The following is a 14395-nucleotide window of genomic DNA, read 5'->3' as shown; positions in this document are numbered from 1 at the left end:
ACTTCATCTAAATAAATAAATAATAAATAAATAAATAAATAAATAAATAAATACCCACTTCATCTAAAGGTCAAAAAATGAAACATCCCAAAAGTCTAAGAATGATTTTCATAATTATACAAACATTTCTAAAAGAAAACATCAATAATCTGAGTTAACTAACCCCCTTTCCACGCATCCGGTAAAGTTAATCCAGCTAATAGGCTTTGATTTGGTTAACGACTGGCTGGGTCACAAAGTTAAGTGAATAGTGACATCCAAGACGGTGAGATAAACTGTTGGCTGTGCGTGGGCTCATTAAGTTTTAATTAATTAGTTAAGCTTAATCAGTTCTAAGTAATGACTTCTTTCTTGAGCAGAAAAGAACAGAAACCCAGTCTTTGATCTTTCCTTAGAATCAAAGAGATGAGATTTAGAATGGTGTTAAAATTTCAGCCATGACAGGGACGCCTGGGTGGTTCAGTTGGTTAAGTGACTGCCTTCGGCTCAGGTCATGATCTCAGGATCTCAGGGTCCTGGGATCGAGTCCTGCATCGGGCTCCCTGCTCAGCGGGAAGTCTGCTTCTCCCTCTCCCGCTCCCCCTGCTTGTGTTCTTTCTCAAAAATATAAAATCTTTTAAAATAAATTTTTAGCCATGACATACTTCTTTCTTCCTACCTTTCTGCATATGAGATAAAAGCTGTTCCTACAAATATCAAAATTGTCATAAAATCATGTAAAGGAAAATATTAAGTGATATTACTGTTAAGATTCTGTGAACATATAGATTAAGCTACCATGGGAAAATGACATTATATTTTATACATAATATGGCATGAAAACGTCATTATATATGATACTATAGTATCAGGAATTAAATATCCATTACGAATGACAAAGATCCTTGGTTTAAGGCACCTTCCAGTTTGCTTTTTTAAAACAAGTTTTTGAGGTGAGATTCCCATACACATAAAATTAACCATTTGAAGGTGGCGTTTGGTACATTCACAATGTTGTGCAGTCACCACCACTGTATCTAGATCGTTCCAAAAGATTTTCCTTATCACAAAGGGAAGCCCCATACGCACCAAGCAGCTGCTCCCCCCTCCCCTTGCCTCCGTCTCTGTGGGTTTACCCATTTTGGATATTTCACGCAAACGTCTGACTTCTCTCCTGTAGCATGTTCCTGAGGATCGCCCACACTGCGCCACGTGCCGGTGCTCCATACCCTTTTGAAACATCCCGCGTATGCACACAACACAACTTGCGCATCTATTCACCCGCGGGTGGACATCTGGGCAGTTTCTATCTTTTGGCTATTGCGAATAGAGCTGCTACGAACATCTGTGTACAAGTCTCTGTTTGAACATCTGTCTTTAATTCTAGGAGTATTTCCTGGGTCACGTGGTAATTCTATGTGGAGGAACCGTCAAACTGTTTCCCACAAGGAGCTGCAAACCTCTTACATTTTCATCAGCAGTGTGTGCGGTTTTAATTTCTTCACGTCCTCTCCAACATTAGTTATGTCCCGTGGTGCTGATTATGGCCATCCCGGCGGGTACGAAGCGGTAGCTCATTGTGGTTTTGACTTTCATTTCTCTAATGACGAGTGATAAGCACCTTTCCGTGTGCCTGTCACCTATTTACATATCTTCTCTGGGGAAACGTCTGTTCAAATCCTTTGCCTGTTTTTTTTTTTTTTTTTAATTGGGTTGTCTTTTTACAGTTCTAAGAGTTCTTTATACATTCTGGACACTAGACTCTTACCAGATATATGATTTGTGAACATTTCCCCATTTGTTGGTTGTTTTTTCACTCTCTTGACAGTGTCCTTTGACGCACCAAAGTTATTTTGATGGAATCCAATTTTTAATTTTGTTGCTCGTGCTTTTGGTGTCATTTCTAAGAATCCGAAGTCATGAAGCGTCCCCGTTTTCCTCTAAGAGTTTCATGCTTTTAGCTCTTATATTTAGGTCGGTGACCCACTCTGAGTTAATTTTTTACATTATGGGAAGTAAGGGTCTAACTTCATCCATCTGCATGGGGGTATCCAGTTGTGCCAGGACTATTTGTCGAAGAGATTGTTCTTTCCCCATTGAATAACCTTGGCTTGCTTTTCCAAAATCAATGGGCCACAACTGTATGGGTTTATTTCTGGACTCTGAGTTTTTAAATTTTTTAATTCAGAATTTTCCATCCTAAAAGTCTGCCACTGCTTTTGCCAGAGGAAGTCTAGCTTATAATGGCATATTAGGAACTTTCGTTTCAAAACTAAAGAATTTTTAATGGAAAATACACATCCATAATGAGCAATTTCATTATTACACACATCTTTAAAAAATAAAGATGAAAAGGAGCATATGCGACCTAGAAGTCAAAACCAATCTCTGCAAAATAGTATTTTATTAAGTAGTATGTGATTTTACTGTTATTTACCATGCTGTAATGAAGTCATTAATTTTACTGCCTACTGTTTATAAAACCTTCCATTTTATGATGACTTACGAACTTCCAGTCAGCCTCTCACTGTGGTTATTACACTAAACGTCCTTGGTAACAGTCTTGCCAAATCACCTGTGTCCAATGACTACCCAATTCCAAATCAAAAGAATGTTTTATTGTCTAGAACTTGCTATACGTATCGAAGTGTCCTCATTCGGACCATCCAAACTTCTCTTGGTTTGCTGGATTTAAGTACTGATACAGCGTGCTATCATTTGGAAATTGAGATCATTGTTATTTTGGACCCACGCCTGCATTCCTTCCACAAAGACCTTTGTCCTGCGTTAGTTTTTCTATGAAGCTCTGAACTGCAATCTTCTCTTAGCTCCTGGGGCCTCCAAGCACCGAGGCCGAAGGGAACACCTGACCTCCCTGATTGCAGGTCTCTAAAACCAAGAATCACTTCAAACCACTGGTGCAGCGCCTCTAAACTCAAAATCTCTAATGAAAACATAAGCTCTCCTACCAGAACAGCCAGAAGAGTTCTCTTATTTTGAATCCCCTCTGCCTACAAGTGGTAAACATGGGGTAGTTTGCTTTATCACAGTTTCTTTTGGAGGCAGAGATCATCTTGTTTTTATTGACCCAAAAGAGAAAAAAGAAAAAAAAAAGTCTCGCCCCGGGAAACTACGGGAGAAAAAGTTCCGGAAGTGCTGAAAACTGTAGTCTAGAAAACACGTGAAAGACTTTACCTTTAGCTGGCCAGTGAAGTCGCGGCAGCTGACTGTCTTACCATGCAAGAGACTAAGGCTCAGGGTCAGACCAACGGTTCTGACGGGCTGCACACATGGCTGAAGTGAGACACCAAGGAAGAGACGGCCAGCCCAACCCCTCACACAGCATCCCTTCCTGGTTAATCCATGGGGTGATAATGACACTGACTGGCCTCGTCCTGCCAATGAAGGGCAAGGCACTGCAGTGACGGCGCCTAGAAATGAATAGGAGTGATTGGGGGTAAAAGGGGGAGGGGGAAAGGTGGCCAGGATGAAGAAATGAATAAAACTCCAAATTTCTGTTACAACTCACTGTCATACCTATTACTCTAACATCTAATGACAGGGGGGAATGGAAAAGAAAAAAAAAAAAGATAAGAAAAGAAAAACAAAGGAAAAAAAAAAAGAAAAACTGCAACCTATTTACATTTATGCAGCATTCTAAGAATTTAAGTTTGTATCATACAATAGAACTACATATAACTAGAGCAAGAGGTTGACTCAATTTAGTTCAAAAACCTATTGCAAAGAAAAGAGTAGTTTTTTTTTTTTAATCATCCGTGTTTCTAAGTTCTGACAATTTAGTTTTTATTATGACAAAAACTCGATCCACGCTATTGAAACAGACCCTACTTACCAAACTATTCCTTGGGCTCCGGAGCCGATTGGCTTCAACTGCTGGTAACGTTTGAGGACCGTGAAGGTTGAGTCTGCCACTTGTACACTGTAAAACTGACTGTCACATTTACTGTCACTCATGATGTAGTATCATAGAATATTCCAAAGAGTTGGTACGGTCGTCAGGGGCCTTAAAAGAAAAACAGAATGAACATGCGTTCTGAGATTACACGTGTGTGGCTCACTCAAGTGTTGCAAATTTACTGGCGTATGAGACAAGGGGACTGTAGGTCGAAGAGCTTGGCGGCACCAAGTTCTGAACTTCGGCAATATGCCAAAAAAAAAAAAAAAAAAAAAAGGCAACGACATTTCAGAGGTACCGAGCCCACCATGAAAGGAAGGAACGCTGAGGCCCGGCATGACCACGTTTTAAGGGAGTGGATGAAAAATACCAGCCTTTCTTGTATTCATACAGTTTGCCAGCCAGGACAAGATTACGTCACCGTGTGACTCTCTTCGGCTCGCTTCCTGTGGGACCAGTGTATGCCGGGCTGTCTCAGGGATGAAGGCACTCAGGAGAGGTTTCAAAGGGATCCTGTCTAGATTCCTGCAAAAAAACTGCAAAAGGGCCAGTGTTCTTCTAAGTCCACAAGTGCAGGTGAAGTGATGAAGCAGAAAGCCAGTCCAGGGCCAAAGTGACTGCAAATGGGGGAAGTTACAGAACAACGGGGTGCTGGGCCTGGTGACATGGGTGTGTGTGCCCGTGCGTGTCCTGAAGCCGGCCCGAGTTCCCCAAACCCCACATCCCTCGCGGGCTCAATACACACAGCTCTAGACGGAGAACCATGGTAACCTACAGTCAATGACATGGATGCTCTGACATTTATTCATGATAAATTAGTCCAAACTGGCAGCCCCAAAGTGGCCCTTTGGTGGTTTAGGCTCTAGGCTGAGATTCCCCACTGGTGTGATTTTATACAGAAAACAAGCAAACCGAAACCAGCAGGCAGCGACATTGATTGGGTTCCCTGGCTCTTGTCTAAAGACATTTATTTAAAAGGCAGCAAGCTATTTACTTTGCTCTTTAAAAAAAAAATAAAAAACCAACAATCAAATCCTAGAGGTAAACATTCTATACGGTTTAAAAACAGGGAATTTACACTTTTATGGCCCAGCTCCAGCAAATTCCAGTTTGTTCCACCATTTCATATTTGATGGTGACCTGCTGAGTTTTCTGAAGTGATAATTTGTATTTCCATACGATAATGCCTAGAATTTCCCTTAAACATGGAAACAAGTTGATTAATACCAAGCCTAAACAAAGAATTTAAATCAAAGTGAATAGTTTCTCCAGCTGACCACTCCTTCGCTCCTTCCTCCCAGCCTTTTTTTTTTTTTTTAACACCAATTCTCAGGGCAGTGGTGGAGGGACAGCCACTGTGACTGAGACCCATGGCACGCTGGCCGTGGAGTACCTCCAGGAAGCCAGCACTGCACTAGACGAATCGACCCACTGCTCACGACAACCCACAGCGGGATTACCAGCCCCTGGTACCCTGTGAGCTAACGGACCTGGCCATGCCATGCTGTGCTGAGGAAGGGACCCTAAGCTCCAGGAGGGTGGGCCGGGTCTGTCTTACTTCCTGAGGCATCTCACACTGCAGGGAAAGGGTGACAGTAGAAGCATCCAATAAACTTTCGCTGCTCTGACCCGTAATTCAGTCTCTAATGATTTCCCCACAACGCTGCTTCATTTTACTGACATCTGAAGGAATATCCATTTCTAAAAATTAATTTTTTATAGTTTTTAGGAGGCTGAGACAATTCAACTCAACACTTGTGGGGTGCCTTTGTACTAGGGAGTGTTAAGGAACATAGGTGATAGAGCAAGATCCGCTAGTCTTTTTGTTTTTTAAAAGTAAATTTTATTTATTTCGAGAGGGGAAGAGAGAGTGTGAGTGAGTGGGGAGGGACAGAGGGAGAGAGAGAATCTCAAGCAGACTCCCCACTGAGCACAGAGCCCAAAAGGGCTCTGGACAACAGAGTCGGACGCTTAACCCACCAAGCCACCCAAGCACCCCAAAATCAGCTAGTCTCAAAGCCACATATAATTCACTAGTTGAGGGAAGAAGTCTGTTATCCATATTATAACACAATAACATAAAGGCATAAGCAAGAAGGAAACCAAGTCAAAAGGCAAAAGAGGTCCTGCGCACTGGCGGGGGTGCAGAGGACCAGGAGAACTTCGTGGAGGAGGTGGCATCTGCCCTGGACTCCTGCCAGAGACAGACAGCAGAGGTACAGAGCTCGAGCTGACTGTGTGCAGACCTGGTGAATTGCTCCAACTGGCTATTGGGGTGCAAGTGTGAAGGCTCAGAGACAGACTGGGTGAAAAGGCAGGGAGCCAGCCCACTGCAGCACACCGGCACTCTGGTCATTCCAAACACCTCCTGACACCACCGTGGACAAAGTCCTGGCCTGGAGCAGCCAGTGTGCCTGCCCTCGGTGAGCTGACACTGCGGGCACGCTCAGGAAGAGCCTCATGTCCACAACATGAGGACAAAGAAGGCTCTGGGAGGGGGGAAGAGAGGAAGCACGTGCAGAGAGGTGGAGCATGACTGGTCACCGGATGTAGTTCTGCTGGGCAGTGGGGGAAAGAAGCTGGATTGAGAAAAGCAGGCCAGGTCACCACGGGCCCTGAAGCCGCTGGGAGCCATCTGGGCCTGGGCCTGGGCCTGGGGGCTGCGGAGCCATCGAGGCAGAGAGGCATACACTCTGACTTGCTTTTCAGAGCGGTCATTCAGGAGCCTGAGAGAGGGATGGCTCGGGGCGGGCAGGACTGAAGACAGGGAGACCTGGCAAAACAGGACAGCGTCGTGGCGGATGTGGACAAGAAGGGAATGCCTGGTTTGGAGGAAGCATGTACGAAACATGGAGAAGATGAGGGGAAACCAGGTGAAGCAGCTGGAGGGAGGCCGGTCGCACGTGCAGTCTGAGAGTCTGGCTTTGGACAGGGGAATCTGCCTGCCTGGGGGACGAGCAGCATGATGGCCACAGGCCGCTGACGAGCTCCACGACCCACTCCTCTGTCCTTCACTTTAGAACCGAAGCCTCCCCGCTCCACCTGGACAGATGGCTGCCCAACTAGAGATGCCATCTGACTGCATTCCCGACAGCCAGGTGTGGCCGGACGACCAGCTTGGGGCAGCTGAGGTGTGAGCAGAGCCATGCACATGACTTCAACAGCAGTTCTCTTCTCTTTCTTTTTGTAAAAGAAAGCAGCTTGCTGTCCAACGTATCTTCCTCCCTCGCTGCTAGCTGGGGGAACAGCTGTCACAGACCCAGAGATGGAAGTCACGTGCCGAAGAGGGCAGTGCCGCCCACCTGCCGGAGTCCTGAACGACCTTGCGGCACCGCGCCACCCCCACCATGGCCCACCCGCACGCACGGAGGCTGATGCAAACCGAGGGCACCCTCGGGGGGCAACCCTGAGCTCTCCGCTACAGCTGCAGGGACCTGCGCTCTGCCTGCCACACTGTGAGGTTAGCTTTTGTGGATCTGGGCAGAACATTACATCATCAGGTTCGAGAATTGATAGGTTTTCATCTCAAGATTTAAAATAATTTTTAAATTAAAGGACGTTGCATTTAGTAGGGAAAAAAAAATTCACCTAAGAGAGAAGCTGTCAAAGCCACCGTCTCCGTCAACCTTGGGCTTCGTGAGCATGAGAAAGCGCCTCAGGGCCACCCAAGGAAGCCGGTAATTGAGCTATTAATGAAACCAACTCTGCAGAGATTATATTTCAACAAAATGGACGTCAGCTGGGTTTTAGAAGGCAGTTCAGAAATTGGGAAGTGTACGAATTCCTCACACAACCACGTTATCAACACGCTGAAGGTGCAGTCACTGCCTTCACTTCCCTCACCAGTGGGTGCTGGTTCCTCCCCGGGGCTCCCCGCTGGGGGACCCAGTGCCCGCCCGCCTGCTTCTGTGCCATCACTCAGTTTCTGCAGGTCTGCCTGTGTCTCCCTCCTCCGCAGGCCGGGAGCACCTCAAAAGCAGGGAGGGTCTGCCTTCCCTCACACATTGAGAAATTTAAGGCAATGTCCAATGTCTCCTTGGGGGACACAAGGGGACACACCCTGCTCCCTGGGTTCTTCAGATCTGTGAGTGCTGGGCGGACACCTCAGGGGAAGGAGTCGGCCCAGCCTTTGCTACAGGCGTCTGGCTCACGTCCATGCCCCTCCCACTTCACCATGCTGCTTCAATGAATCCTTGTTGAATGAAATACTCTGATCTAAAAATCCCTATTTGTCTAAGACTGAAGATTCTTGTAGAATCCCCTCCAGGAATTCTGGAGTAAAATCTACCCACTCTACAGATAAACGCTGGGTAGGAGGAACATTCCTACTTGTTTAGAGCCTGGAATAAGTAATGCTTTTTTAAAAAAATTCCCTAACTCTAGTATTCTTCTAGATATAAACAATTCAACTACTGTAAATATAATATTACTGTCCAAATCCTGTGAGGACATCAGCTACCATCCGCTGAGACCTCCCGCCATTGCATGAGGGCCTCCTGGGCACCAAGCACAAGGTAAAGGCTGTCAAGAGGGCACTAACCAGATAGTCCCTTGCCTCCAAGGGCCAAGAGCATAATCACCACACCACCTAGGAAGTGTCCTAGGTGTAGATGCGGGCCCAGGGGCAGGAGCCCGGCAGAGGGGTGTGTCGGGGGGGAGCCAGTGAACAAACGGAGGGTGTGTGCGAGTGAGACATGGGTATAGAGGAAGGTTTCCAGGAGGAGTCGAGACCTGAGTGTACGTTTGTTCACAGTCTCAACCCAGGTGTGCGGGAACAGGCCTTCTCATTCGTGCTGGCAAGCACCATAAATTGGCAAAACATTTTTTGGGAGGAGAATACGTAATATCTAATGAAAAATTTAAGGGCACGTGACTCCTAACCCGGCAACTACCAGTCTGTAAACGTATCGGACAAATACATATATGTACAAATATTCAAAGATATTTGTGCAAGAATGTTTGTGGTACTTCTTGTAACTGCCGAAAAACTGAGAAATAACCTAAAATGTACACTTGGAATGAGTGACTAAATTACGGCATAAAAGCATAATAAAGCCATTAAAAATAATGCAGGGACTTTGGGTACTGAAAAGGAATGATGTCTGAGCTATATAAAGGCAGTAAAGCAAGTTGAGAGTGCATGTGGTAAATGTCGGTCTATGGGAAGGGCCCTGTCCACACGCACACAACACGCTAGCAAGTGCAAAGACACGGGGAAATGAGACTTTCACTCTTCCCATTGTAACTTTCTGTTGGTTTTTTTTTTAGTCATGCACATATTTCACATTTTAAAAAAACCACAACAAATTAAACCCTTTTAAATGAAAAGCTGAGACCTAAATGTAGGGTAGGTTTGGGACAGCCAAGACTGGAGGCAGGAGGGTGGGCCAGGCTCTGAGCTGCAGGGTTATAAAGGCCCCCCTCACAGCCCGTCAGGGGAGCAGCACTGCCCCCACTCCGCAGATGAGGACAAGAGCTAGAAGACAGTGAGGGAGCTGCCCAGATCCCCAGATGGAGAGTGGCAAGGCCCGCATCTCAATTTAGGTGTGTCTGACGACACTATTCATGGCCTTCCCAATACACCATTCTAATTAATATCTCTCACTGTATTTAGAAAGTGAAGGAATGTGGCCAAGGGCTGATCAGGACCAGGCCAGGAAAAAACACAGGTCTTTACATCTCATCCTGCTGGCTTCACTCCACCAAGATACTTTCTTCTGACGACGGTGAGTCAGTCATCCATAGACTCAGGCCAACCTTCGACCACACGAATGGTTCAGAATACCCAGGACACGCAATGTCTAAATTAACTGACTGCTGTGATTAAAAGTGGATTTTCATAATCACCCTCTTAGTTTCAATACTTGCTACTGAAGTTTTTAATCAAATTTTCTTTTTTCCTCCTTAATTCTTATCAAAAATGGCACAGCACAACAACTTCATCTTTCTTTGATGATCAAGAGCCTTACAGCATGTCAGAGTCATCCTTCTGGACATCAGTTCATTAATCACACTACAAACTACAATAAAGGACGACCACTCATGTTTGGTGATCACAGCACCCATGGTTGGATCCGAAGGAAGGGTCCACTGAGGACTCCTCCCCACAGGCCCCCTGAAGATACCCAAGGCCTGTCCGTTCCCCCTCCTCACCCCCAACTCCCCGTGCTCTGGGTAGGGCATTCTCAGTGCTCCCTCGACATGGCAACCGCCCAAGTACCTTCCCGGCCTCCATTCCTGCCACCTCCAAACCACTGCACACAGGCTATTTAGAAAGGGAGATCTGCCTGCATAAAAAACTACACGGGGGAGCACCAGGGTGGCTTAGTTGGTGAAGAGTCTGTCTTCAGCTCAGGTCATGATCCCGGGGTCCTGGGACTGAGCTCCACACTGGGCTCCCCGCTCAGTAGGGAGTCTGCTTCTCCTTCTGCCCCCTGCCTCATGCTCTCCCTAACAAATAAATAAAATCTTAAAAACAAAACAAAACTGTACACGGGTGCTCATAGCACCTACATTTTTTTTTCTAAAGATTTTATTTCTTTGACAGAGAGAGAGACAGCCAGCAAGAGAGGGAACACAAGCAGGGGGAGTGGGATAGGAAGAGGCAGGCTCCCAGCGGAGCAGAGAGCCCGACGTGGGACTCGATCCCAGGACCCTGGGATCATGACCTGAGCCGAAGGCAGACGCTCAACGACTGAGCCACCCAGGCGCCCCAGAACCTACATTTTTAACAGCTCAACACTGGAAACAATCCAGGTGTCCTTCAGTGGGTGAACGGTTAAGCAAAGTGCTGTCCATCCGTACTATGGAACACCAGTCAGCAAGAGAAATGAACTAACCACTGATCCCCTCAACAACCTGGGTGGATCTCAAGGGCATTATCCTTAAGAGAAAAAGCCAATCTCCAAAGGTCCGTACAGTATAATTCCATTTACACAACATTCTTGAAATGACAGAATTACAGAGCTGTGGACCAGATCAGTGGTTGCCAGGCTTACGAATGGTGGGGAGTGGGGGGGGGGGTGTGTGGCTGTAAAGGGTAGCACAAGGGAGATCTCTGGGATGACGAAACGGTTCTGTATCCTGACGGTGTGGTGGTGTTTATACCGCTCTGCATGTGATAAAATGCCACAGCACTGTGCACCAACGTCACGTTCCTAGCTTTGATGTTGTACTGCGGTTATGTAAATACACAACCAATGGGGGAAGCTGGGTGAAGGATGCATGGGAACGCTCTGTATTATTTTTACAATTTCTTATGAACCTAGATTTCAAAATAAGGAATTAAGGGGGGGGCGAGGGAGAGAGAGAGAGATTTGTTGCACATGCGCAGTGGTCATACTGCTCTCTGGCTTAAATTGCTTTGATAGTGACCAACCGCCTGCAGAATAAAGCTCGAACCCTTAGCACAGCAGAGGAGGTCACAGGACCCGCGGCCCACTCTCACCTGAGACCCCAGCTGACGCGCCGGCTTCCCACACACCTTCGGGCCTCTTCCTGAGCTGTTTCATCTGCCTGAAGAGACTCCCCTCCCCATTCTGTTCTCCTGGCCAACCTTCATGCTCCTTCCAAATCTAGTGCACACACGTGCTGGGCACGCCCCCACGTTTGGCACCACAACCTCTCCCTTTGATACTGCGTCGCACGTCTCTCTCCACTTGTACTCCGTGAGCCCCTTAAGGGCAGAAAATGTGTCTGATTCGCTTCCTAATCCTCTACTAATTACACAGGGGGTGCCCAGTAAATGTCTGTTAAAGGCAAAACTAAGCGGGAGAAGAAACATGCTGGGGCAGTGGGGTGCCGTGGTTAGTTAGCGTCAGGGCTCTGGAGTCGGAGGGCAGGCTCCTGGGCAGACTCCACCAAAAAACTGTTAGAATAAAACACATTCTGTAAAGATGCACGATACACGTTCGACGCACAAACATCTTTGGTGTCTCTATACGCTGGTGAACCCTCAGAAAGAGAAATTAAATGACGCTTTCACAACTGCACCAAAAAGAACAGAATAACTTTAAACAAGGAGGTGACAGACCTCTACACTGAAAACCAGGAAACATTAATGGAAAAAATTAAAGACACAAATAAATGGAGAGATATTCTGTGTTCGTGGATTGGAAAAATCAATCTTGTTAAGATGTCCATACTACCCAAGGCAATTGAAAGATTCAATACAATTCCTATCAAAATTCCAGTTTCCATAGAAATAGAAGCAATAATCCTAAAATTTTTTTTTAAGATTTTATTTATTTATTTGACAGAGATAGAGACAGCCAGCGAGAGAGGGAACACAAGCAGGGGGAGTGGGAGAGGAAGAAGCAGGCTCATAGCAGAAGAGCCTGATGTGGGGCTCGATCCCATAACGCCGGGATCACGCCCTGAGCCGAAGGCAGACGCCTAACCGCTATGCCACCCAGGCACCCCAATAATCCTAAAATTTGTATGGAACTACAGAAGATTCTGAATAGCCAGAGTGATTTTAAGAAAGAAGAACAAAGCTGGAGGCATCAAGCTCCCTGATTTCAAAGCTATAGTAATTAAGTATTATAAAGTTCTAGTATTTAAGACAGTATGGTATGGGCATGAAAACAGACAACACAGATCAATGGAAGAATAGAAAGCCCAGAAATAAACCCATAGATAGGGTTGATTAATTTATGACAAAGGAGCCGATGATATACAACGGGGAAAGGACAGTCTCTTCCGTACATGGTGCTGGGAAAAGCGGACAGCCACATGCCAAAGAATAAAACTCAACCACTCTTACAGTATACACAAAAATTAACTTAAGATGGATTAAAGACTTGAGCATAAATCTTGAAACCATAAAATGCCTAGAAGGAAACAGGCGGTAAGCTCCTGGACATTGGTCTTGACAATGGATTTTTTTAACCTGGCAACAAACAACAAAACCAAATATAAACAAGCAGGACTACATCAAACTAGAAAGCCCCTGCACAGCAAAGGAAACCATCAACAAAATAAAAGGCAACCTACAGAATGGGAAAAATATTTGCAAATCATCTATCTGATAAGGGGCTAATATCCAAAATATATAAGCATTTACTCAATGGCAAAAAAACACAAACAATCCAGGGCACCTGGGTGACTCAGTGGGTTGAGCATCCAACTCTTGGTTTTGACTCAGGTCCTGATCTCAGGGTCATGGGATCGAGCCCTGCATGTGGCTCCGCGATCAGCAGGGAGTCTGCTTGAGATTCTTTCCCTCTCTCCCTCTCTCTCTCTCTCTCCACTCCTCCCTCCCACCCTTGCTCATGGGCTCTCTCTCAAATAAATAAATAAAATCTTAAAAAAAAACTACAATCTGACTTAAAAAAATGTGCAGAAGATCTGAATAGACAGTTTTCCAAAGAAGACATCCAGATGGCCAGCAGGTACATAAAAAGATGCTCAACATCATTAATCATCAGGGAAATGCAAATCAAAACCACAGTGACATTTCACCTCAGGCCCACGGAATGGATAATATCAAAAAGACAAGAAATGACAAGTGTCGGCGAGGATGTAGAGAAAAGGGAACCCTTGTCTCTCTTGGTGGGAATGTAAACGGGGGCAGCTTATAGGCAAAACAGTATGGAGGTTCCTCGAAATATTAAAAATAGAGCTACCATTTGATCCAGCAATTCCACTTCGAGATATTTATCCAAAGAAACAAAACACTAACTTGAAGAGATATCTGCACCCCCATGTTCACTCTAGCATTACTTACAACAGCCAAGATGTGGAAACAACCTAGTGTCCATCAATGGGTGAGTGGATCAAGAAGATGTGGTTTACCTACCTACACAATCGAATATTACATAAAAGAAGGAAATTTGCCATTTATGACAATATAGACAGACCTCAAGGGTATTATGCGAAGTGAAAGAAGTCAGACAGAGAAAGGCAAATACTGGGGCACCTGGGTGGCTCAGTTGGTTAAGCGTCTGCCTTCAGCTCTGATCATGATCCCAGGGTCCTGGGATCGCGCCCCGTGTTGCATCAGGCTCCCTGCTCAGCGGGGAGTCTGCTTCTCCCTCCCCCTGCTCCTGCGCACATGCTTGCTTGCTCTCTCAAATAAATAAGTAAAATCTTGAAAAAAAAGATAAATACTGCATGACCTCTCTTATATGAGGGATATAAAAAAATAAAACAAAACGAAAACCACCAACCTTATAAATAAAGAGAACGGATTGGTGGTTGCCAGAGATGGGGTTTGGGGTAGGAGAAATGGGTGAAGGGGGCCAAAAAGTAAAAAGAAAAAACATGTATTACTTCTAAATCATAGTATTTAGAGTGAATATTTCTTATAAGAATTGTCAAAATCACTGTCTGGATTAGGATTTCTAGATTTTCTCTTTAGATACATAATTGTGACACATAATAGCACAATACAGATACCTATTTAAAAAAAACAGATGGGGACTCTGGGGTCAGAGGGCAACGGGCCTGCCACTTAGCTGGACAATCTTGGACTACACTCATCTGTAAAACAGGGAGGAG

At 45.5% G+C, this 14395-nt stretch overlaps 1 protein-coding gene across 6 annotated transcripts in view; it reads right to left on the bottom strand.

Annotated features, from left to right (window-relative positions):
- The window catches only part of MAPK9 (mitogen-activated protein kinase 9), a 52503-nt gene that overhangs the window by 32865 nt on the left and 5243 nt on the right, over positions 1–14395 (bottom strand). For 5 of the 6 annotated variants that reach the window (XM_044387307.3, XM_026507709.4, XM_026507706.4 and 2 more), the window contains exon 2: positions 3833–4003. In XM_044387307.3, the coding sequence (XP_044243242.1) occupies positions 3833–3954 (122 nt within the window). In that variant the 5' untranslated portion in view covers positions 3955–4003. Of the gene's footprint in view, positions 1–3174; positions 3411–3832; positions 4004–14395 lie in introns of those variants that run through there. The other variant, XM_044387308.3, reaches the window with a different exon arrangement.

This window comes from Ursus arctos, unplaced genomic scaffold (genome assembly GCF_023065955.2).
Source record: "Ursus arctos isolate Adak ecotype North America unplaced genomic scaffold, UrsArc2.0 scaffold_5, whole genome shotgun sequence".
Taxonomy (NCBI): Eukaryota; Metazoa; Chordata; class Mammalia; order Carnivora; family Ursidae; genus Ursus; species Ursus arctos.
Note: the sequence above shows the minus strand (reverse complement) of the source record. Positions and strands in the feature narration are given on the sequence as shown.